We start from the raw sequence: 25916 nt of genomic DNA on the forward strand, positions 1-25916 counted from the left end.
GTTACAGGGGTTATAACCATGGTTGCAAAATTAACTGACATTTTAACTTTTTGTTAAAGTTGCATAATAAAGCAGTGTAGTTATACAAACTTTAAAAGTAGACTTATTTATGTCAAATATATATGTATAGTACAATGTCCAAAATCTGAATATCTAATAACTGGAACGATCTATTATTCAAACCTTCAGTACTTTTTCGTTTCTCCGGCGCAAATCTCGCCAAGCAGACTTTATTGGCGACAACATACAGTATACACATAAATATTAAAAAAACGTTAGTTCTAAGAATTCTTTTTTTGAAGGCATAAACATTTTAATATCGCATAAAATTTTATAAAAAGCCAATAAATAAAGACAATAAGTTTATAAAAAGACATTAATTTAAGAATTTACTATGCTTTCATGGTTCAACATCCTGATTCGCTGGTTCATATCACGTGACCCCAAGCGATCTCATCTCACGTAAACTACTCTACAAAAATCTAATGCTCTCAGTAATTATCTACATTAATTTCACGTTAAATCTTAATTTGGAACACAAGTTTAAATGCAAGAAATATTTCAATTCGTACGAATAGTTTACTAAAAAATTATGTAAAACTGCAGTGCTTTACTTCGCTAATGCATTCTCATTAGAATTGATGAATTTAACCCTTGACTTTACCTTTTCTATATTTTCGGCTTCGGATTAAGCGCTGTGATTGCATCCTAATTGACTTAATTACCGAAAATGGCCTTAGACATAAAACTGAACTATCTGATAAAAATTCTATGTAATTATATGCCAGTATTGAAAGAAACAATCAATCTGATAAGAAAAAGCTGCGACTTGTTCTGAAAATGAGGCTTAAAAGGTTACCAGCGAGAATATTCCGTTTGGCATCGGTTGTACCATTATTGGCGACTTTATCGCTTGCGCCTGCAAAACGGAAAAGTACCAAACCTTCTATAAAACCTTTCTTTTTTGGGGGAGGGGATGATAAATATGATGCCAAAACCCAAGTGTGTCATTTTTGCCCGATTAGCTGAAATATTTGTTTGGTCTAAAATCATCATTATCCTGAATAGTATTGAATGATCCTGCATGTTGTTTCACCACCCGGCTAACAAATCACATTTTTATTTGCAGACCTTGTATGGGGGGGGTCAGTATTTTTTTATCTTATTTCTGAATACAATGAGTGAAATTTGAAAACCGATGTTTGAAGTGGAATGCTGTGCATAGTGGTTTTCATTTGTTGGCATATCAGAGAAGGGAGAAAGGATTAGATCTCAATTAACTGAAATCAGCTACCACTGCAAATTGCGCTCTTTCTTAACTTTCTGATTTCATGCTGTGTATTATTTTCTTTAGACTTTTATTATGACTGTTATAAAAAATAAAGTTTTAGTGAAAGATAACTATTTGATTTTATTCATTCTTTGAAAATTCTACATCTGTCAATTAACCAAGGAATACTGGTAGAAAATATAGCTATTTTGGTTTCTAGTCACATTTTAATTTCATTAGTTTGTAATTCTGTTATGCAACTTGTTCATCTCTTGGCAAATCTCAAGTCATAAAATTCCATTTGAATTTTTTTTTTAAAAAAAGTGAAGAATGTGATAAAAATGTTGTTGAGAATGAAAAAATATCAAATGATTGCTTGAGGGCATTTCTCAGTAAGGCAAAGTATGAAACTTTGTAACTCAACAAGAAGCTGTGTTGCTATATAAAATTAAAAAGAAACCTAAGATCTAACCTTTTTCGCTATCATACAGTTAATGCGATCTTACTAGGGAACCTGGCAACTTCTCGCACAGGTGTGAAGAAAAAGCACATAAGGGGCTACTACACTAGCAGTAGATTTTAACTAAATGGCCAGAAGGCAATCAGCAACTTAGAATAACAGCAGAAGGTCAAAATAGCAACGTGCGCTAGTCTAGTGAAATTACGCTGTGACTAACTTTCTCTCTTTGCCCGTTTAAATACCTTTTTTCATTTTCACGTAATTTGCGTCCTGGCAAGGAAATGCGAGGGGAAGTTAAGGAGTTCAGAAAAGAAAAAAAATTAGAATAATTGGTTATTTGAGCACGAGAAACCCTACAGATTAACACGTAAAATGAAATTAGGTACTCTTCCATTTGGCCAGCGCAATTTTCCATTCCTCCAGCGCAAGCGATAAAATCGCCGAAGATGGTACAACCGATGCCAAACCGAATATCCTCGCTGATAACCTTTCACACCACTTTTTCAAAACAAGTCACTGTTATTTCTTATCAGATTGATCGTTTCTTTCAATGTTGGCATACAGTTACATAGAATTTTTTTAATTATAATATTGAAATAGTTCTTGCATTTCAACTCGAATTCTATACTAAGATTTAACTTGAAAGTAATGTAGATAATTACTGAGAGAATCAGATTTTTGTAGTGTAGTTTGCGTGAGAGGAGATCATTTGGGATCATGTGATATGAACCGGCGAATCAAGATGTACCATGAAAGCATAGTAAATTTTTAAATTAATGTCTTTTTACAAATATGTCAAAAATTGATGAAAAACCAATGAAAATTTGGGATTTGGCCAGGACAGAGGAAGAATCTGTTGGGTTCTTTCAAGTGAAAGGCGTTTTGCCTAACTTTGCTATTTGTGATAATAATTATGAAATGAAATTATATTTCGGAGACGAAATTCAATGGCGTTGCAACCTTTCAACTTGCCGCAGTAAAAGAAGTATACGAAAAGGCACATGGTTTTATGGTTGGAGTGAAGAATTAACTTCAGTTAAATGGTGTGAAAAGCAGTTGGAAATCAGTCATGGAACAGTTGTAGATTGGAATAACTACATGCAAGAGATTTGTGTGGATTCTTTACTTAAATGTCAACAACGCAAAATGGGAGGACCTGGTATGATTGTTGAAGTGGATGAAAGTATGTTCATGAACAATGCAGGACGGATTTTACCACAACAGTGCATCTTTGGTGAATTCACCATGAAACAAACGAATGCTTCCTACATGACTATTATATTAGAGGCAATAAAGGAAAATATCAAAAAAGGAACTACAATGTATTCTGATTCATGGAAATCATATTGCACTGAAAAACTAGAAGAGGAAAGTTTTGAACGTTTCAAAGTGAACCATAAATACAGTTTTGTAAATCCAGAAACTGGAACATACATGCAAAAAATAGAAAGACTATGGGGTAGGGCCAAATGGCGCTATAAGAAACAGAGAGGAACGGCGCGTCATCATCTGGAAAGTTACCTCGCCAAATTTATGTGGCGAAAGGACACAAAAGACCCATTTGAAAAAATTTTAAACAATATTAAAATATTTATGCCTCCAAAGTAAAAAAATTCTTATAATCAACATTTGTTAACATTTTTTATTTGTATACTGTGTGTTATCGCCAATAAAGTCTGCCTGGCGAGATTTGCAATGGAGAAACAGAAATGGCAAGGTTTGCGCTGGCGAAACGGAAAAGTACCTGAAATTGTTTAAACTACAGGTAGTCTTCCTACAACGTGATAGATATGTTCCTTAAAAATTCAGCATTGTGTAAAATTGCATTATAGGAAACTCTGACTTAATACAAAAACTCGGATTCAGTTCTAAAAAGGGAAAAACTGCCTTTTATGGTGTAACATTTTTATCATTTTTTAAATTTATGCACATGAAAACATTTCACAAAATTTTAAATAAAATTCATCATCATATAAAAATTAAAAAGATTATGATTTCAAATCAAAATAAAAAAGAAACAATGTTGTGCTCACAAATTGATTCCTCATCATAACTTATTATAGTTTTTCGAAAATGTTTGACTGGCCTTATTTCAAGATCTGAGCTTGTTTCATCAATAAGTTCCACTGCACTGCCTGTAGGTTTAGATTTAAAAAAAAAAAAAAAAAAAAAAAAAAAAAAAACTGTCATTAGAGATTGTGCTTTGCAAATTTTTATAATTTTCTTAATAGGTAGATATGCAATTTTAAGATTTCTTCTAAACATTTCTGCTCTCTCCGGCAGCGGATTGCTCTTTAAAAAATAAGATTCCATCTGTTTTGCCATGTCCGGACATTTTTCTATACCTTTTAAAGTGAAGCTTTTAGTTTCTTTATTGAAAAGATCCTTAGAATTATCTTCAGTCAGTAATGTTTTGCATATAACTGTCACCAAATCTCCTTCATTTATTTCATTTTCCATAACTAATTTTAGAATATCATCAACAGTTATTTCAGTGAATCCATCTCCTACTATTTTGTATGTAAGGTTTACTGTGTTATATTCACTTTGAATTGGCTCAACAACGTTATCCTGACTGACCTATTCGGGTAATAAAGTTTTCCAGGAAGCATTTATAGTCCATTGGTGCATTTCTTTTAGGGATGAGCCAACTTTGAATGCTAAGTTCTTCTTTTTAAATAATTTTCTGCATCCAGAACAAAATAATTATGGAACCAAAGCTTTTTAAAGGTTTATCCAACTGGAAACTAGGGTGAGCTGCCACACATTTCAGAAACAGCGGTGCAAAAGTACCGCATTGTTAAGAAAATTTTCACATTTTTCTAACCACATTGGAGTGAAAATGCATTGTAAAGGTACTGTGTTTTAGGAAACCTACCTGCACTTGCATTGAGAAATGTTTAATGAAACATTACTTATGTTAATACTGAGAGTTTCTTTAATCCCTCTCCCTTTATTTTTATTTATTTTTTTTTTTTGTTGTTGTTGTAGACTTTGGTGTAGACTACTTTTAACATCATAAATGTTTCATCATTTAATTTTTTTTCATAATTTGTAATTTTCCCATCTAATCTCATTCAATTTAAATTAGTGATCTAAAATCCGGAAATTTCCGAAATCTGGAATAGCCTAAGTCCTGATGATCCTGGGTCTCAGAATGTGTATTATATATAGATGCAAGTGAATTGCATTTTGACTCTTGATTGTGTGATGTTTAATTAAGTGAAAAAGGATATGATTTTATAGGATGATATTCTTTTCTCTGATAAAACAAAGTGTAATAAGCATAGATGAGACTTATATGAATGTATCATGCAGGGTAATAGATTTATTTTGGTGATTAAATATATAATCGATTTCTGTGTCGTCATATTTTTCTAATATATTTTTATAAAAGAGTGTGCCATAAATATTAATTTATAGTTTCCTTTCTTCACTTCACGTAAATGATTTTGTGATTATTTTCAAATCTCTGTTACCATTACAAGGTATGTATTATATCTGAAACTGGGCTTTCTGTGGTTCAGCTTCATGATAGTTGGATAACTATTTGATACATGTAAAAAAAATATTGATCATTATGACAGATACATTATAACTTAACAATATTTATATTTGGAATAAGAAATTTTTAAGGTTTGAATTTATTTATATAAGATAAAAAGGATAAAAAGGAGATAAAAAGGATCTGTTAAAAATGCAAAATATGTTATTGCGAAATTGTAATTGTTGCAGCTGAGATATCAACTGAAATAACTTCTGCTTTGTAGTTTGTTAGCAAATGAATATTTTACATTAAGAAAGGAAAGGCTGATAATATATTTGTGCTATCAATAAAATGTTTGAATGATAACATACAGGAATTCATATTATAGATTAACCTTGCTATTTGGGAGGGAGCAAGAAGGGGAAGGAGTTGCTGAAAATTTTTTGTTTTCAAATTATGGATGAAATAAAAGCGTGTTATTTTTCATTTATGAAAAATTCCAGTTTCATTTACATGTTCTATAAAAAACCAGGTTTTTAACTACATGATATATTGCTTTGTTGTGCTTATAATTTATATTTGTGTGTTTCCTAAGTAATATTTTTCATACTTACAGCATGTTTTTTTTAACTTAATGGATTTATTTGCATTTATTTTTTAATCATTTTTTAAATTAATTAATATAGATATTAAAGGGGTGGACTTTTTAAAGTGTTATGCAATTAGTTTTGTTTCAACTCTTTTTTAAGTTCTTATATTGATTTTTTTGGTGATGCTTGAAGAGCCTGTAAAAACATTTTGGATTTTGCTAGCAGATTATCATTCAAAACATGTAAAACATTATTCAACATAATTTTTATATAATAATTAATATAAGCAGGATGAGGGAAATACATGTAATTAAGAAAAACATTTTTGTTTTTAATTAAATAAAAATTTCAAATTCATTTACATATTGGCATGCTGCCTAATGATTCTGCTAAACTAGTTTTACAGTGATTTGTGTTATGACATTCATACTGAAATTCAATCAAATCAAAGCATTTTTCAAGGAAATTTTTTTAAAAAAAATATACTATTATGTCTAAAAACATTATAACAGAAATTTCATAAAAAATTAAATAAACTGTCAATGAAAAATTACATAAAATTAATATTTGAAGTGGGAAAATTTCAAGTGGTACTCACATGTTATCCTGTTGACCATTGGTGGAAATTTCACAACAGTTACCAGTATTACTGCAGAATTCTAAAAGAAGTGGTCGTCCATAATTGGCACTATAAACTTTTGGTCATCCATAATTGGCACTATGAACTTTTGTGCATATATTGTATTTAATTTAAATCTCAAATTTCATGACAAATAAGAAAATTAAAGGAAACGAACTAAAGCATTAAGATCATTATATTTTTATAATTATTAAATTCCCTTTTGTTTTTAATCATTCATATCTCTTGAAATTCTGATGGCTATGTTTTCTGCAGTTTTGTTACATTAATTAAGCATTTTAATTTTTGTTCTTGCTTTGGAAATTTTTTGCGAGAGTAGTCTAAATAATTGGACCTATTATTGATATGGTTATGTAATTTAAATTTTAATACACAGAGTTCTAATTTCATGCTTTTTTTATTAAATGTATTTCAATTATGGTATTTTCATACTTTTAGGAAGGTATAGTTTTCTTTATTTTACCATATTATTTGTAGTTGCTGTTTTATAAATTTGGTGGATGAATTTTTTTCCTCTTTTGAAGTTTGTTGATTACTTCAAATGTTCATTATTTTTGAACAGAAAAGGCATGATTTTTGTTGTTTTTTCAATTCTTGAAATTTAGATATGTATTTGTAATAGTTGATAAATTAATGAAAACCTCACATTCTTTAGTAGGGTAACATGCCTACTTGTTGCAACTTTTTCCTGTTATCACCAGATCAAGGTACGGAAAGTATTACTTTTAAGAAATTTAATTATATATATATATATATAGATAGATAGATAGATATATTTTCCTTACTTATTATTTATTAATAAATTGGCTCTCTCTTAAGAGGAGATAATCGAAACATATATTAAATAAAAAAATTTGATGTCTCCGTATAATTTAAAAAACATTTTACAAATAAGTTTGCTTAGTTTAATTAAGTAATATGCATAAATTGTTACTTTTATGAGAAGGCACTTAAAAAAAAAAGGTTTAAAAAAATCCTTTATACCAAAATTTACATTTCTTGAGAACTTATAAATAGACTTATTTCTTTATTTTATTTGTTAGTCAAAGATGGTCTGCCTTTTCATTTACTGAAATTAGTTATGTGTGTTTTTATGTGTTTGAGTAGTAGTGTATGAAAATGAAAATTTTCTGTTTTTAATGAATGCATAAATTCAAAATTTTCATTGGAACTAACTGCATGAAAGAGATATTTCAAAAATTTGCTTTGCATTGAGATTAATCTTTTTTTTAATCCATAATTGTATAAAATAATGTTTAAATTTTATTTTCTCAAAATTATATTATGTATGCATTTTGTATTTGTTTGTATGAATATAAATTTTCCTAAATTAAAAAAACACGTTTTCTGAAATTTTTGTTTCTTATCGTATATTGTATATTTCTTTAATTCAGTATGTATTTCATGGAAGATACTTTTTAAGTATAAAATGGGAATTTAATTTCATATTTATGCAGCAGTTATAATGACTTCCAAGCGACTTATCAAAAAGGGGTCAACGTCAGTTGGTCATTGTATAAAATGTTATTCAGAAGTTAACAAACAAGGAATTTATTGATATGTTATTCCATCAAAGTTTTAAAAAATGGAGTGAAATTAGCATAGTATATTATATTGCTTAAATATAATCTCAATAAATTAAATACCAAGTAATTGAAATTTTACTAGTTAAAAAAAAATAAGGCAGAAATTTTAAAATAATTATTTATTTTCCCTTAACTTTAAAAAGAATAAATTATGTATTTTCCCCAACATCAATAATTTTTACTAAACTTATTCATGCTGAGTTATTATGTCTGAAACGCTTTATATTTAGTTTCTTAAAGCATGTGTAATATTTTATTAATTTGATTATCTTGTTAAAATTTTTATAAATCTTAATTCTTGAATTTCAAAATTCCATATCTATTTTTGGGAACTCTGTAACGTGAAGTATATGTCTAGGATTAATATTTAAGAAAATTAAGCATTCACCAGCTTTCTTGAATACCTTTTACAAAATGAAACATTTTCTGTGTTTGGTGTGTGTATGAGTTTGTAGATACAAAATTTGACTTTTTGTCTGTTATCCATAAAGGGTCAGTAAATAAAATATTCATTATTAGTTAATTAGATAGGAAATATAAAAATATTCATGAATGAAAATTAAACATGAATATGCATTTAAATATTTCTTAAACAACTGTAGAAATATCATAAAATTTAACACAACTGCTAATCTAGCAGAAAAGAAAGTGAAGAAAATTTTATCGCATTTAATTGTGGGAATGTTAAAAAATTAACAAAACATGAGTTCTGTTCTCAGTATATTAAAATGGGGAAGAATGGTGCTCTAGGATTAAGATTAGGGTTTTAGTAACACCATCTAGCCATGCAAACCTTATATTGATTATTTAAATGCTTCTTATCATGATACTTAAAAGCTATATTCAGGCAATAAACTCATGAAAACATTCAGAGCTTTAAAGACTTCTTTAACAGTGGCTGATATAATGCAATTTGCTTTTTCAATGCATCTCGGACTTGTTTGTTGGATCCATATCTGGAGACTGGGCTGACCTATCCTTGCTTTAAACACTGAGAATACTTGTGTTAAAGATGTGGGGATTTGTTCAGTATGTCTATTTATATAATGATTTTAGTAATACCACATGGTCTCTTTCTATGATGTTTTTGATATAAATTCTCTGTTTTTAGCATAAATCTATCTCTAATCTCTACCCATTGGTCGAGAATATCTCGCTCCATTGGTCGAGAATATCTCACTCCACTGATTTGGAAACTGGTTTTCATGATTTTATTTTGATCATACTGAACCCAATTGTTCTCAAGGGTACATGAAATATAAAATGCTAGACATTTGATATAGAGACCATTTGTCTTGAGCCTTTGTGAATACAGGGCATGTGCAGAAAGTAGTACTTATCCAGTAATAAAAATGTAATGTAAGTAATTGAACAGATTCTTTTTATTTCAAAAGTGTGTACTAGAAACACACATATATTTTACATAGACTTCCATGTCGCAAAGATATTTATCATACTAGGAAATAAGTTTCTGTATAGCGTCATTTTACACATCTCTGACCAATGCATTGATAAAAGGGTGCTGAGTTTACATTATGATTTGCAAATGACAGCCAAGTATATGTTAAATGTGTGTAAATTTATGTATACATGCTTGTGGTTGTGTGGTAATGACTGTACATGCAGTGTGGGCAACTGAATTATAAACTATAAGGTCAAAAATCTAACCAAGTGAGACGTGAGAGCTATTGTCAGAATTAACATTCAATCACATGAAATACACCATCAAATCATAGAAATATGTAATGTATAAATATTTCATATGTTGATTTAATAAATCAATTAACAATGAGATCATGGCGTTGAAAGTTCAAGAGTAGAAGGATAATATCGAAGAGGGTATTATAACTGGTTGTTCATTGTAATGGATAAATTGCTTTGCAGCATAGATGAAGTCACGCAATGCAATCAACCTGCCATTATTTATAAATTTTTTATATGATTTCCTCAAGTATCATAATTTCATATAACAAAATATTATTTACCCATGGCAAAAAATTTGTGCCAGTTAGGTGCCAAAGAACCCATTAAAAACATAGAAGCTGCATTGGTATTTTAGATAAGTTCTGTCTTTCTAACCCACATCATGACTAGGGATAGAAGAAAACCTACATATTGCTTATTGAGATCGTCTCGAACTAATGCCCCCCAGAGAAATTTTATGTGGACTGCGAATACATTTCCCATTCATAAATTAATTAGAACTATTATAAGAAGAATAAATTTAAGATTTTAATAGTTTGGAAACCAATTTTACGATATTTTCATACCAAAAATGAATGTGTGTAATTCTCCTGAAAATCTCGAAATGGAGCTTGTAGAATCTCATTCCTTTTGGTAACATACACTAAAACAAGACTGTAAGTAGAACTAAGTGACTCATCACTATGTCTAGTTAAGCAAACAAAAAGGTAGGAATGGTATAAAAGACCCTTTTAAATTAAGAACTGGAAGAAGTTGAACAGAAAGCACTCCTAGTGCATACAAAACCAGCCAGCCGTTCCGGCATAAATTCAAAAAGTAGAATTTTAAATTAACACTAAGTTAGCCAAAGGCTACACAGAAGCATTAAATGTGCAAGTTGGCTCAAACCTACACTGGGTTGACAACATTATTTGAAAGATTAAAGAAACACCATAGACAGGAATGCTATCATCAAATATCAACTAGAAATGTGTTCTTCATCAGGTAGAACATGCTCTGACTAAAACAATCTCAAATCCTCACTTAAATACATGGAAACTAAAATTTGCATTCTGGCAGGAAAATGGAAAGAGAGAAGTGGCTATAAGGTTTCAGAACATAAAACAACTGGTTAATTAAAATAAATAAATACATTACATTTTCATTTTTCTCTGTGAGAATTTAAATAATCACAACAAAGTATTTAATGACCTTGTTAAGAAATTAAATTTTATTTAACCATGAGCCAACTACTTACAAGCAGTAGAATTTACAACTAGTTATAAAATAAATTTTACAATATCTTGAACCTTTGCACATGCAGTCTAAATCACAACAGCAACTTATCCCTTTCCAGTCATTTGGAAGGGAAAATATTTTAACAGAAGTGGCTAAAAATGCCATCATTTTCTATTCACATCACTTTATCTGAATTTTCTATTTAAATTATATCAGAACTTTCATGGATTTTCATTTATTCTGTACTTAAATTATTTTCGCCACTGTTCTCCAGTAAAATGTACTGAGATATATGAGCAAGCATCATTTGTATAAGTGGTACAAAACTACCATCTAATTCACATCCTACATCTTAGAAACTTGGACACACTAAACCTAAAAAGAACCTTAGTTTCAAAACTGCACCTAATGTGCTAACAAAATAGGCAATTAAGCTTTAGTGTTGGCTGAAGAGCTTGGCTTGTGACCTTTAATTTCATGCATACTGCTAGCTTTTGCTTTTAACTTAATTTTCTCTTGCCTTGCTAGATTACATTTAAACATTTCATTCACACTGCAAGATTTCAATTCTTGCAACTGTGCAAGTATTTGCTTTAACACATGTATTAACAGAACTTTTAAAATTTGCGATACTGAACTGTTAAACATACTACATGAAAAATTTTCAATAATTAAAATAATTTAGTAACCATTAATTTAAGAAAATTTAGTTTAAACTTTACATCATATGTACATAAGTTGCTTAAAGTTACTTTACAGTTTCGCCAACATTGCCTCAATATCAATCTCTTGGGCTAAAACAGAATTTCTGTTTTAGAACTTAAAATCAATGTGAATAAATGCATACTTAAGTTCAGAGATTCTTGCTACTCACAACTGAAAAGGCCTCACTTCAGGCAAAATTTAAAATAAATAACATTGTAAGGATCTTAAGTTTTACTAACGTTTATTTTATTTTAAAACTGTACTATCACTTCTTATTTTCTACTTCCGGCCAGAATTAAATGCTTTAACTTGTTTATGCAAATTGTCTTGCTAACGCCCAAGTACTTAAGTTGTGGCTTTTTGCCAAGAGGAAGAGAGAAGGAGTTTTAGGAAGCAAGCCACTTGCCACTGCAGTTTTACGAGTTTTCACTCAGTTGCTGGTTGCCTTTTTTTTACTTTAAGGCCAGAGGTTTAGCCCTCTTGATATTTGCAAGCATATTGTAGTTTCAGCAGCTCGGCATACTACATATGTACCCTTTTTAAATAAAGGCCAGTCTTAGTGCTAGGCATTTGTATACTAATTCAAAGTTAGCTTTTAGTTACAGTTTTAGTTAGTAGTTTTGTATTCTTACGTTCAGACTACAAGTGGTTGGTCTCTGTATTCCGAAGTTCGGAAATGCCTGTATTAAAAATAAAGGGTTTCATATACCCTACCTGCTTGTGTCGTCTGTTATACACAAATCTTGAACATAGCTTGTGTAAGCTCCCTGTTCTTATTCAGGGCATACCATGTTTTCAAAGCAAATCAAGAGAAACACAAGTCCTGACAACATTTGTTCTTTTTTTTTTTTTTTTTTTTGACATAAAATAAGAACTGAATCTGCAGAGAAAAATAAATTTCAATTGATGTTTGTTTTTTCAGTACTCCTTTATTTGCTTGGCGACGAATTCCTCCTATGAGGGGTATAGGTTCACGTTCTGAATCTGTAGTTTTCTCCAGAGATGAATCTCACTGTCTGGTTGAATCTGCCTTTTTTCTTTTCTGGCTTATTTCTCATTATCTTTCCATTTTTCCACTCCTTGAGGAATCCGTGTCCCACTTTGTATCCTGTAGATTTTCCCTTTGACCTGCTGTCACCGATTGACCTGTCGAGAACTTGGGTGGACCAGATTGCTGGAGCATTTGAGTCCTCCTCTGCTGAGGTAAATCTTGCTCTGCTGGCCATTTTCACGGTGTTTGTTATTTTACAGAAACGTTGAATTTTGTAGTCAGAACTAAAACTCTTTCCCAATCTCTAAGCCTGTGCTGGCTGTCTGTTGGTTGTTTGCAGAAACTCATGGATCCTAGCACTTTTTGTTGTTTTCTTGACCTGCTGTTCCTTCCAGTATATGGCCCCATTCATAATCTTTTAGGATTGTCTTTTATACTTGCAGTTCTCCATCTCTTTTTTTCCTGGGAGAATATATTTCTGATGTCAATGGAACTTTTCCATTGTTACTTGCTGGTGCTGTATTTTCAGGTTGCAGTAGATCTGTCCAGTGTTCATAACTATTGCTTCCCTATTTGTATTTCTTGAATAAGTCACCATCTCCTAAATCATTTGGATAACATGTCCTTCAAATCTCAGATGAAACTTTCCCACTTTATCTTCTGGAGCATATTATAATGAATATTTCCATTTAAATACTTTATCTCCCACCTTATAATTAACATCTTGCCTTTTCCTGTAATAGTATACTTTGCTTTCTCCTTACATTGTCAGAATTTTTGATGGCTTCATTTATTATTCCAAACTATTTATCAACTTCTGTAGATGACACATTTTAAATTCTAGTGCCTTCTTCTGTTAAAAAAAAAAAAAAAAAAATAGTTTTTCAAGCAGGGTAATGTTTTCTTCCTCTAAATAATTCTGCTGGTATCTTCCCTGTTGTGCCAAATTTAGCCAAACTTAAAAGCAAATGCTAATTCTTTAATTCAGCCATCAAAACATTTATGATAGTTTTTTACATGGCAGTGTATACTCTTAAATATTGGGTCATATAAAAAGTCCCCATGCTGTTATGGTACATTTTTGTTATTGAAAATCAATTTTAATCAAGTGCATATTGACCATTATTATCTATGACCTTTTGCCATTTTTCAGGTAGCTTCATAATTCAATGGGTGTAGAACTTCTGTGGTTTATCGTTGTAAAACTTGACCAAGTGATTTTCAGCTCCGCTTCGGTCGGCCAATTTTTTACCATCAAAAGAGTTTTACAGAGACTGAAACAAATGGTAGTCAAACAGAGCAAGGTCTGTGCTATATGGTGGATACATTAAAACTTTCCAACCTAGCTCCGCCAATTTGTTTCTATTCATCAAAGATGTGTATGGCCGTGTATTGTTGTGATGGGACATAAATCCCTTTCTGTTGGCTAATTCTGGTCACTCTTCCTGGATTGCTTCATTCAAACGGTCTAGTTGTAATAATGGACATAATGGTGGTCATAATGGACAACTGCTTTCCAATCCCCACCAAACATTCAACATAACCTTATTTGGTGACAATCCAGGCTTTGAAGTCGTTTGTGGAGGGTCACTGGCTTTTGACCATGATCGTTTTGTATTTGATATTCTTGTATTTCACCCATTTTTCATCGTCTGAAATAATTCGCTCCAAAAATGATTCGATTTTGTTGCGTTTCAGCAGCATTTCCTTGATAGTAATTCGGTCAATCAAATTTCTTTGCGTTAATTCATGTGACACCCAAGCATCGACCTTCTTTTTGTAGCTTGCTCTTTTCAAATGATTCCAAACTATCATGTTGTTGATGTTTAGTGCCTTCTCTATTTCCTAACAGCTTGCGTGCCTGTCCTGCTCCACCATTTGCAAAATTTTATCGACTTTTTCAATGATTGCCCGACCAGCGCAAGATGCATCATTGACATCGAAATTTCCAGAACAGAATTGAGCAAACCACTCCTGGGTCCTTCGTTTACTCACATCATTCTCACTATACACTTCACAAACTTTTCAGCATGTTTTTGCAATGTTTTTACTTGTTTTATAGTAAAAAGACATCAATAGCATATTTCTTCAGATACAAACTTTTCTCTTTCCTTGAGCTTTATGGCTCAAAACTACACCTGCAGTATTGGATACTGTTGTTCTAAACTTAAGCTGTATGTCTTCAAGATTGGGGGTATCTCTTTTCACTTCTGAAATACTCCTTTCCAATGTTTCTCTATCAAATTCTAACTATTTCTTCCTCTTTAAGCTTATTACAATCAAATCTTTGTCGTTTCTGAAGCCATTCTTTATTAGCATTCGAGATTTTCCTTCTTATTCTAGCCAGAACTGAAAAGTAATCATCATCCATACTAGCTCCTCTAAAAGTTCTAACATTAAGCAATTTGTCAAATGTCGGTGCCAGTCTATCTGATTAAAAGTTGCTCCATCTGGTGACTTCCAAGTATATTTTCAAATTACAGCCAGGTCATGTGCAATGGCAAACCCAGTGAGGCAGATTCCATTATCATTAGATTTATCATGTAATAAGCATACCAGTTTTGGGTCTCTAAACTCCTTCTCTCACCTATTTTAGTATTCAGATCACCAAGTAAAATATTAATGTTATTGAAAAGACAGCTCTTAAAGCATTTTGAGAGTTCTTCATAAAATTTATCTTTCTTGTCCTCAGTAGGGACATGTGCATTGATAACGCTATGATTGAAAAATCTACCCTTAATGCATAACTTGTATAATCTGGTGATATTGCCCTAAAGTCTATAATTAAATGTTTTGCTCCATTGCCCAACCCCCAGCCGATAGGATCAGTTCCCTGGTATAATCGCCAGGGGCAGGGTGCTCGGCTATACCTTTGGATGCTGCGTACCCAATTTAGTCACGTCTTACATCATGTATGAGCTACATTGGTACTTTTCTTTCAAACCCGGTCACCGTACGTACTTTACTCAACTTCTGGAAAGGAATAAGGAAAGAGAAAGTTTTACAACTTTATTATGTTAGTTGTATCAGGAAACAAATGTACTTTCTGATTATCTGTCCAACCCTCCCAAAGATTTGCCAGTCATCATCAGTGACTAATTTTTTGCCAACTTAAAATGCGAAAAACAACAGCCATTTTAATTAAAAAAGTGCTTCATTATGTAAAAACAGCAGGGAATTCTGATAATTAAAAATGCAAGAAGCATTTGTATTAAAACACTTACCTTTTTATTCTCTTCTCCTTATGTGTAGCCAGCAATCTGTTTTAGCTTAAAAAAAATCAGAGAAATGGATAAATTTGGCATTGTGCACAGCTTAGCACTGTGAACACTGTTGTTCCCCATATACACAGCAATGTGTTTTTGTTTAAAAAATCTTCAGAGCATTGCATGAATATGGCATTGCTGTTGTTTTCCTGTGTGCACAGCAATATGCAGGAAATTGAGGAATATTGAGCCATGCTGCCTCTATGGACGTCCATAATTGTGAAAGTGTTGACGATGCAGGGTTTTGGGCACGAACTGACCTCTCGATGATGTCCCGTAAATGTTCGATGGGATTCATGTCAGGTGATCTAGGTGGCCAGATCATTCGCTGGAATTGTCCAGAATGTTCTTCTAACCAATCGTGAACAATTGTGGCCCGGTGACATAGCACATTGTCATCCATAAAAATCCCATTGTTGTTTGAGTACGTGAAGTCCATGAATGGCTGTAAGTGATCTCCAAGTAGCTGAAGGTATCCATTTCCAGTCAATGATCGGTTCAGTTGCACCAGAGGACCGAGTCCATGCCATGTAAAAACAGCCCAGACCATTATGGAAACACCACCAGCTTGAACAGTGCCTTGTTGACAACTTGGGTCCATGGCTTCATGGGGTCTGCACCACACTTGAACCCTACCATCAGCTCTTACCAACTGAAATCGTGACTCATCTGACCAAGCCACGGTTTTTCATTCGTTTTGGGACCAACCGATTTGCGCACGAGCCCACGAGAGTCACTGCAGGTGATGTCATGCTGTCAGTAAAGGCACTCGAGTTGGTCTTTTGCTGGCATAGCCCAAGGAAGACAAATTCGCCGCACTGTCCTATGAGACACATCCCTCCTACGTTCCACATTGATTTCTGCAGTTATTTGACGCAGTGTTGCTTGTCTGTGAACATTGACAACTCTACACAGACGTCGCTGTTCTCGGTCGTTAAGTGCAGGTGGTTGGCCACTGCGCTGTCCACGGTGGGATGTTATGCCTGAAATTAGATACACTCGGCACATTCTTGACACTGTGGATATCGGAATGTTGAATTCCCTAACGATATCCGAAATGGAATGACCCATGCATCTAGCTCCAACTACCATTCTGCGTTCAAAGTCTGTTTATTCTCGTCGTGCGGCCATAATCACGTCAAAGCCTCTTCACATAAATAACTTGAACACAAATGAAAGCCCTGCCAAAGCACTTCCCATTTATACATTTTCTACGCAATACTACTGCCATCTGTATATTTGCATATTGCTATCCCATGACTTTTGTCACTTCAGTGTAAATACCTTTTTGCAACATTATAAAATTGATTATCATAGTGCATTGCTAGGCAAATTCTCAGGGTTAAGTGAATAGTCAGAAGGTTCCCCCCCCCACAAAAATTAGTGTTTTCAGTAAAAACAAGTAAACAGTTATCAGTTTATTAGAAATGGCTGAAACAATAAGTAATCTGTAGTATATGAAATGGCAAATATCTGTAGATTGTATTCCGATTATCTATGGATTATTGAAAAGTCAACAGTTACAGATAGGCAGTAATTTTCTTGAAAGTTTTTTTATTTTTTGCTGAAAACTTAATTTAGTATCGAAGTAAAATGCTTGGTGCTTAAAAATATATTTTAAACTTAAGATTATTTCAAATTAATATAATGAAATAGAATAAATAGTTTAAAAATATATTTCAAATTAGTGCAGTGTTATAGAATAAATAGTTAAGATATTTTATTTTAATATGAAAATTGATTATCCAAACAAATTCATAATCAGAACCCATCTCTGTCTTTTTCAACCGAGAATAGCAGAAGCTTTATCATATTCTTATTCTGACTACTGGGTTATCTGAGAACAATATTTGTGAAAAAATTTTGTTTGCATAAGTGAGCAAATCTTGCAATCCTATGATATCAGTTTATTGAATTATGACACGGAAATGGAATACTGTAAATTTAAATTTTTAAATTTTACCAAATTAACTGTATTGACAGTAAAAAAGTAAAATCAGTTTCCATGTCTCTTACAAACTCTTTACAAACTTGCTGAAAAATATTTACATTTTTTCATTTATTTTTTCTGCATGTCTGCATAATTTTGAAAGCAGATTAAGTTCATAATCAATGTAAAATGCTGTTGTAATTTTTCTGTTTTTTTATTTCTTATTGCAAAGTCATTGGAAAGCAATCCATCTTCTAGGTATTGTAGTGGTTAGTAGAAGCTAACCAGTTGATGTGCATTTGGGCTTAAGTAAGAGATAAGTCATGAAATTTTCTAGTGACTGTAGCATCATTTTAAAATGATAACACTTAAAATTTATTCTTCCAGAATCTTTGCAAAAACTTACTTGTGAGAGAAAAGGGATAAAGTGTCTTTTCTCAAATGGACTTTTAGTCCAGTATGCTTTTAGCACTTTATAATGTGCTTTTAGTCAAAATAGAAGTATTTATTGTGAATCCATTTACCTGTGAAATAAAGAAGGGATAATGGTTTATTGTTCTATAAAAATTTGAATTGAGGAAATAAGGCTGTTACGATTTTGATTTTTTTTTTAATGTATGGGGAAATTTCTTTTAATAAAAAGTGTCTGATTTATTATAACATGAATTTTGTTCACTTAATTTTAAGTTCGTTTAAGCATGGTGGTAATGAATTACTTACAGATAGACAAATTACTTGTTAAGGGCTGTAATAACTATAAAATTTTCTAGCAAACATATATAAATTAGTAAAATAGTCCCAGAAGTTTATTGAAATTGCCATAATAAACTTGCTTCAGCAGTGTACTTAAAAAATAATGTTTGTGCATTTTAATAGTACTTAGACTATATGCCTAACTATTTTGAATTCTGTGTGAAAATCACTTTCAGCTCATTTGAATTAGCATTTTGCATTAGTTACTCTTTCTTGCATTCATTCTTATTTCTTCTAAAGCATAAAAAATAACTATTGCTGTTTATATAATTTGTAAAACAGTGTTAATGATATTTTTGCTTTTAATGACATTATTTTCTTTTTGATAAATATAGAAGGCTGTAAAAGTAACATTGCTGCCAAATTCCAAAATGCCCTCAGTCAGCATATATTGCCACCTATTGGAGTATTTTGGGACATTGAAAACTGCCATGTACCTAAAGGAAAATCAGCCATTGCTCTTGTTCAAAACATAAGAGAAAAATTTTTTGCTCATCACCGAGAAGCTGAATTTATGTGTGTTTGTGACATAAATAAAGAAAATAAAATTGTCATCCAAGAACTGTTATTTGCTCAGGTAATTTAAAAGTATTATTTCCTTTTACTTAATCTTGAAATTATAGTGACTTTGAAATTAATTGATGGACATTCCCATGTAAAATTAAAATAATGCATTTTAAAGGAATTTTCTTGTTATGTGTTTTTATTGATTTCCTGATAACAGTCTGTTTGAAAAGAAATCTTACAAAAAAGACAATAGTCATGATTGCCCACATGAAAAATACCCACACAATTGAAAACAAGCATTGAAAAAACTGCAAATGGATGTATGTATAGCTTTGAAAATAATTTTTCCTTTGTGCAATGCAAATTCCTATTTCAAAAGTTCCTTTTCTTCTCTTAAATTTGAAAATTGAAAGAATTTTTTTAAGATAATATATTTCTTTCCTTGTTTCTGTAAGTTAGTTACTTCATTTCAAAGCTAATCTGCTTAATTTTGTCAGTTATTGCTTCAGTATTTTAGAAAATAATAGGTAATAATAATAAGTTTAATAAAATAATAAATTTTAATAAAATTATAGAAATAAAAAAGTGTGTTTTAAATCATCAAAGTGATTTTAATCAACAAAGTGATTTAATGCTTAAGAGATTCAGTTAATGTAATTAAAAATGCTTTATAGAATAGAAAACTGCTAATAACATTAATAATTATTTTAAGATCTGACCATATGATCCTGTTTCTTCTTATATTGGATTAAAATAAATATAATATTGTTTTATGAAAAGTGAAAGATTAAAAATGATATGATATTAGAAATTTGAATTTTTTAATTGAAAATTTGAATTTAACAAATTAAAGAATTTAAAAATTTTATTTAGGGAAGGTTATTTATTAACATGATTCATGTATTGTTGAATACCTTTGAATTACTATTTTTAATTATTTTAACAATGAGGTTATTGTTAAAAATTTGAATTCTAAGAATTTTCTGATAACTTTAAGAATGAAGTGAATATAAACTTTGAAGGCCTTATAATTTTTTCATGAATAATTATTATTTTTATAATAGAGGGAATTTTTTGTTGTTAAATAAAATGGTATGTTTTAGTGCAGTTCATTTGCCTTTAACAAGGAATGGAGACGTTTTAGGAGTAACTGTCTAGCCCCTATGGCCACTGGTGTAGAGCAAATACATTAGTTACTTCAAATGGATTTGCTCATAAGATGGATATGTTAGTATTTAGGGAAAGTTGTGGGGTCTGAAATGGCTTTGTGGTTAAGAAGACACCATTTGACAAGACGAAACAGAATATTTATTAAAATAAGGTTTGAGGTTATAATTTAATTTGGAACAGAACATTGCTCCTTCAACATAGAAAAAGTGAGCATTCAGCGGCAAACATTCAACTTCTTTAATTCTAACACCCTTTTGGGAGAAGAGGCGAATGTGCCAAGCACACCTTGTTGATCACCAAACAGTCACCAGATACTATTATTTGTACAAAATAAGTAAATTAGAAATATCATAACTGCAATAAATACCACAATTTCAGTGAAACTACTGCAAATGATTCAAAATTTTGCCTAAAATCTTGAAATTTCTTTTCATTATGTGCAGTAATTAATAAATGCATTCAAGATTTTTATACTCTGTGAAAATTTTTAAAAGTCCTTCCCTAAACAAGTATCTATTAATTGTGACAATTTTATTTCTTCTCTTAATTTTTTTTTTTTTTTTTTTTTTTTTTAGTCCAAAGGGGCTTTGTTCCTGAGGGACTATTGTTTTCGTTTTGCGATTTTGCGTCGGACTCATAAATGTCGGTTCACTTTTCAAACTGTTGCCACAAAATGTTAGAGTCCTGCATTATATTTGAAGAAATTAAATAATGAAAAATCTGCATAAATGATTGTCTATTTTTCGCATTGTGATAAAACAATGGTACATAGAGCCATCGAATTTTGAATGACGAAATCCTACTGCGAATATGGGCATCTGAAATCCCAAATTTGGAATTTGTTTTATTATAGATTTTATATTTTGTAAAACTTTAACGAATTTTTGATTTACAAACTCAATGCTTTAAAAGCGAGAAATGGCAACGTTATATAGAAAAAAAATATTTTTATATCCAGCTCGCGAGACTGTGTATATCGGAAATTCTAAAGATATGCTTAATGTAACATTATTTTGCGATATTGCTCTTGAACTGAATTTTATGGTTTAAGTGCAAAGAACATGATATTTAATAAATAAAGGTAACACTCAAAACGTTAAAAAAACGCCCCTTTGGACGTAATTTAAAATCTGAAACATTTCAGATTTTTTTTTTTTTTTTTTTTTTTTTTATCTAGAAGTTTTTCCTTTAAATTGTTATAGGGTAATGTAAAATTATTTTTATTACTAAATTTTTAAGACAGAACTGGGTTATACAAGTTATTTTTCTTAACTTGAATTTTAATTTCTGCGAATATATCAAAAACTCAGAAATCAGAATGAAAAAGAAAATGCCGCATTTAATATTTGAAGGCTAAACCTATTGTAACTGTGAAGTAAACTAAACTAGTGAAACACAAATTAAAAGAAAAATACAAAATTGAAAACAAAATTTCATTTCAAAGAGGATAAAAAATGGGAAATTGGTACAGATTAAAACCAAAACAATAAAAAACATTAAAAATTATGTTAATCTCCTTTGTTTAATGCTTCAAGCGGAAGTTATCAAAGAAAAAAAGCTTTGAAGCCTTAAACCACATTGATTAATGAGAGACAATGAACATTTTTCGTTACAAACATAATTTAATAGTTTCATAAAATTCATTTCTTTTCATGACATGTTTTCACTCTCCTAATACATAAATGCAAAAATATTATCTAAAAAAATATCATCAAAAAGACCTAAAAAGGTTAAAGGGGAAACAATTACTATAAATAAAGAATAAACTACAAAATTAAAACAGAATTAAAAAATCAATTAAATTTTCAAAAATGAAAATTACATGTATAGTCAGTCCTATTACATAAATAAAAAATGATTCTTATATACTCTATTAAGTGAAGTATAAGAATCAACTTTTGTGAAATTAAAAATCCTGTCAAAGTAAAAAATTCAATTTTTGAAGTTAATTTTGCTAAAAAAGAAATAAATATTTGACCTAGAAAACAATGAAACTATTGAACAAATCAAACTTGCGTTTCTGTATATGCCAAAGCCAGCAGTAAGTATGAGCTGCAAAAATTCCAGCTGCCTAAAATGTTGCTACAATTTCAAACGAGCTTTGCAGAAGGTGTTTCAAAAAACTTTAAAACATTGTCTACAACAAGTAGAAAAGGACTTCAAACCACAAACAAGCCCGTGCTTTCTCGAAGCCATTGGTGGCCTTTCGGAGAAGGGGGGCCTGAGGTTTTTGGGGGGCATCTAATATACATTGTGTTTCAAAAAGAATATATGTATTACAAAGTGTTGTTTTATCCAAACTATCGATCATTGCGCCTCGGCTCGGCTATTGGCGAAACAAGTACATAGTCTAGTTTATGTTAATAGCCACTAGATGTCAGTTGTCTTCTGTTTTGCATGATAACCGTCACATGTTTAAAATAGCTACTGTGCAGCAGAAATCATTTTGTGTTGTCGAGTTTGCGAAGTGCAATTCCGTGATTACAGTGCAAAGGCGTTTCAAGTTGAGGTACCAAAGTGATCCTCCGAATGGGTGGAACATTCGCAGTTGGTATTGACAGTTTGTAAATACAGGATGTGTATGTAAAGGAAAGAGTCCTGGCCGCCCTTCTGTTCCTGATGAAAATGTTGCACAAATTCAAACTGCTTTCTACTATAGTCCTTCAAAATCAAATCGTCGTGCCAGTCAGGAGTTACAACTGCCTACAACAACAATTTGGTGTGTTTTGAGACTTCGGTTGGTTATGAAACCGTACAAGTTACATTTGTTACGGGCTCTGTGTCCTTATGACAAATGCAAATGTGTGGCATTTTGTAATGAGATTATTGATGCTATTGACAATGATAACACTTTTGCACAATGCATCATGTTCAGTAATGAAGCGACTTTTTATATTAGTGGTCATGTAAACAAACACAATGTTCGAATTTGGGGCCTACAGAACCTACATGCAGCAATTGATGAGATTTGCCCAAAATCAAAATGTTTTGTGCGATATCCCACTCATCTGTTTATGGCCCATTCTTCTTTGATGGAAACACTGTTAATGGTCAGCAGTATCTCACTATGATACAAAACTGGTTGTTTCTGAGGCTGCACACAAACAACTTCATTTTTCAACAAGATGGAGCACCCTTCACTGGTGATGCCAATTGCGTGATTATCTGAATGAAACTCTACCGAACCGTTGGATTGGTCGTCAAGGGGCTGGCAACTTAGCATGTGTCGGCTGGCCTGCATGGTCACTGGATTTGACACCCTGTGACTTCTTCCTGTGGGGTTTGATTAAATACAACATTTATGTACCATCACTCCCACTGATGGAGGACATATTGAACATCTGTAATCTGAACTTAAGAGGTTTGTACATATTTGCATGTCATACAGTTTAATAAATATATGCATTCGAAATACATATATTCTTTTTGAAACATGCTGTACATTGGAAATAGGATCAGTTTGAATGCCTAGCAGATATCAGACATCATCTAATACAGGGCTTCTTAAACTTTTTTCAGTCATGACTCCTTTTTTATCACTGAGATTTTTTTCGTGACCCCGAGGACCCCATAATGTTTGTAAAAATTTTGTGGGATCCCATAAGCATTGAGCAAATTCGACACACGCGCGAGTGAAACTGTTAGTTTTTCATTTGCACTGTAACATACTGTTGCAGTTTTAGGTCATTTACTTTAATTTCTAATTTTAAGACATAGAACAGTGTGAAAATTTTAAATAAGTAACAGACGAAATTACAGTGTCATGTACAAGCATGTAAAATGAACCTTTATATTACGTATAAAAAGAATGCGTCAAAACGTTTTCGTTTTTTTTACAAACAAGTAAAATGCGAGTTTTGTTTTACAAGCAAGTAAAATGAACCTTTATATTACCTATAAAATGAATGTGTCGAAACATTTTCATTATTTCTTTGTCTGTGTTGTCTTATCTTTATCTATTTTCAGATACATTTTGTAAAAATATTGGGTAATTATAAAATTATTACAGTAGAAGTCCAGGAATCCACAACGCTTGGGACCAGAGGTTGTGCGGATTTTAGGATTTTGCGGATTTCAGGACAGAAAAGATAATATTCAGACTAAAAGTGCAAAATAAATAAGTTGTATTAGATACATTAAATTAAATTATTATATACATTATTACAATAATTAATTATATGCATTAAATTATTATTACATATATAAACTGATTATATTATATTGTTCATTTACATTAGGCTCCTCTGATTTTAAATCAGCATGAATCTGCTTCCCCTTTTCTCTCAGGAGTACAGGTTAGGCTTGGCGCGGGCCTGAAATAGATACCCCGTCATTCCGCCGCTGCCAGAACCACTCGCACAAGACAGCATTGAGGTTTGTCGATTTCGCCTCATGTAAAGATTTGAGGTTTCAGATTTCGATGTTAGAATCACTGTTGCTGTAAAATTTCAACAGCTTTTCTTTATTGTTCCATATATCATACACGGTCCCTGTGGCAATTCCATGCAATTCTGCTATAAACCGCGCAGTAGCACCTGCTTCCATCTTTAGCAGAATTTCCACTTCTTTCATTACCATCAATGCAACGCGTTTACGCTTTTCAGCGTTGCAAGCAGTAAAATCACGAGTGCATTTTTTATCTGTCGTATTAAAAAGCGCTGAAATTTAAAATATTCTTGATATATCCGCAAAATATCCGGATTTAAAAAAAAAAAAACGTCATTACTAAGCAATCTCGTGAAATAACAAAGCTCAGAAAGTACAACAATGTAAAGTGTGAACTTGAAAGAAGTGTTGAGTTAATCTTCTGCTTTTTTACCTCGATGCAGATTGGAGAGAAAAAAACTCTTATCATGATGTCAATAGTTTGATATTTCAGTTATGACTCGTTATTATTCGGTAATTAGGACGGCATTATCCAGTAAGTATTTTTTCTTCGATATTTTGTACTCCATGTTGCGGTTTCCGGAACCTAAAAACTAAACGTTTATATTTTGAGAGGCAACGCGGATTTCAGGAGTTGGCGGATTTCAGGTCGGCGGATTTTTGGTATTTGACTGTATAATAATTTAAAGAAATGTCAAACCTGCTAAAATTTTTGGTGACCCCCTGCTGCAGGTCCCACGACCCCCATGGAGGGCACGACCTATAGTTTAAGAAACTCTGATCTAATATATATATATGATATTCTAAGTGGATAGTTAAGATGATTGTGTAGAAAAGGCAGGGATAAAACGTCAACAAAACTAATTTTGATGAATCACCATTCTTTATTTCACATATATCAAATTATTTTGGTTGACCTTTATCCAATCATAGTTAAATACAATAATTTTTATGTACATTGGTTTTAAAAGTCTGATGTAGGCATCTTAGACAGGAAAACTTAAGCACCATGAAGATGTTGGCAGGGCAGAAGTTAAGGAAAGGAATGACGTAGCAGCTTGTGAGCAATATTTATACTAAGTAGGTGCATAAGTAAAGTTAAGCTGTGATTGGTTAATTTTAGGCTGTTATGTAATGTGGAAAGATCTCGAATTTGGGAGAACAGATGAACTTAGGGGGGGGAGAACACTAAATTTAGAATAGTCAATTTTGAGGTTGCTAATTATTTGGATGCATAGCCATCATATTTTAGT

The 25916-nt window shown here is 31.6% G+C and overlaps 1 protein-coding gene across 9 annotated transcripts in view; it reads left to right on the forward strand.

Annotated features, from left to right (window-relative positions):
* The window catches only part of Marf1 (meiosis regulator and mRNA stability factor 1-like protein), a 244066-nt gene that overhangs the window by 6829 nt on the left and 211321 nt on the right, over window positions 1-25916 (forward strand). For 4 of the 9 annotated variants that reach the window (XM_085819027.1, XM_085819034.1, XM_085819035.1 and 1 more), the window contains exon 3: window positions 18936-19177. In XM_085819027.1, coding sequence (XP_085675153.1) covers window positions 18936-19177 — 242 coding nt within the window. Of the gene's footprint in view, window positions 1-7102; window positions 7155-18935; window positions 19178-19406; window positions 19428-25916 lie in introns of those variants that run through there. The other 5 variants (XM_085819030.1, XM_085819031.1, XM_085819032.1 and 2 more) reach the window with 3 other exon arrangements.

The sequence above is a fragment of the Stegodyphus dumicola genome, chromosome 6 (genome assembly GCF_044657685.1).
Source record: "Stegodyphus dumicola isolate Sdum_Otavi_A_Nest chromosome 6, ASM4465768v1".
Taxonomy (NCBI): Eukaryota; Metazoa; Arthropoda; class Arachnida; order Araneae; family Eresidae; genus Stegodyphus; species Stegodyphus dumicola.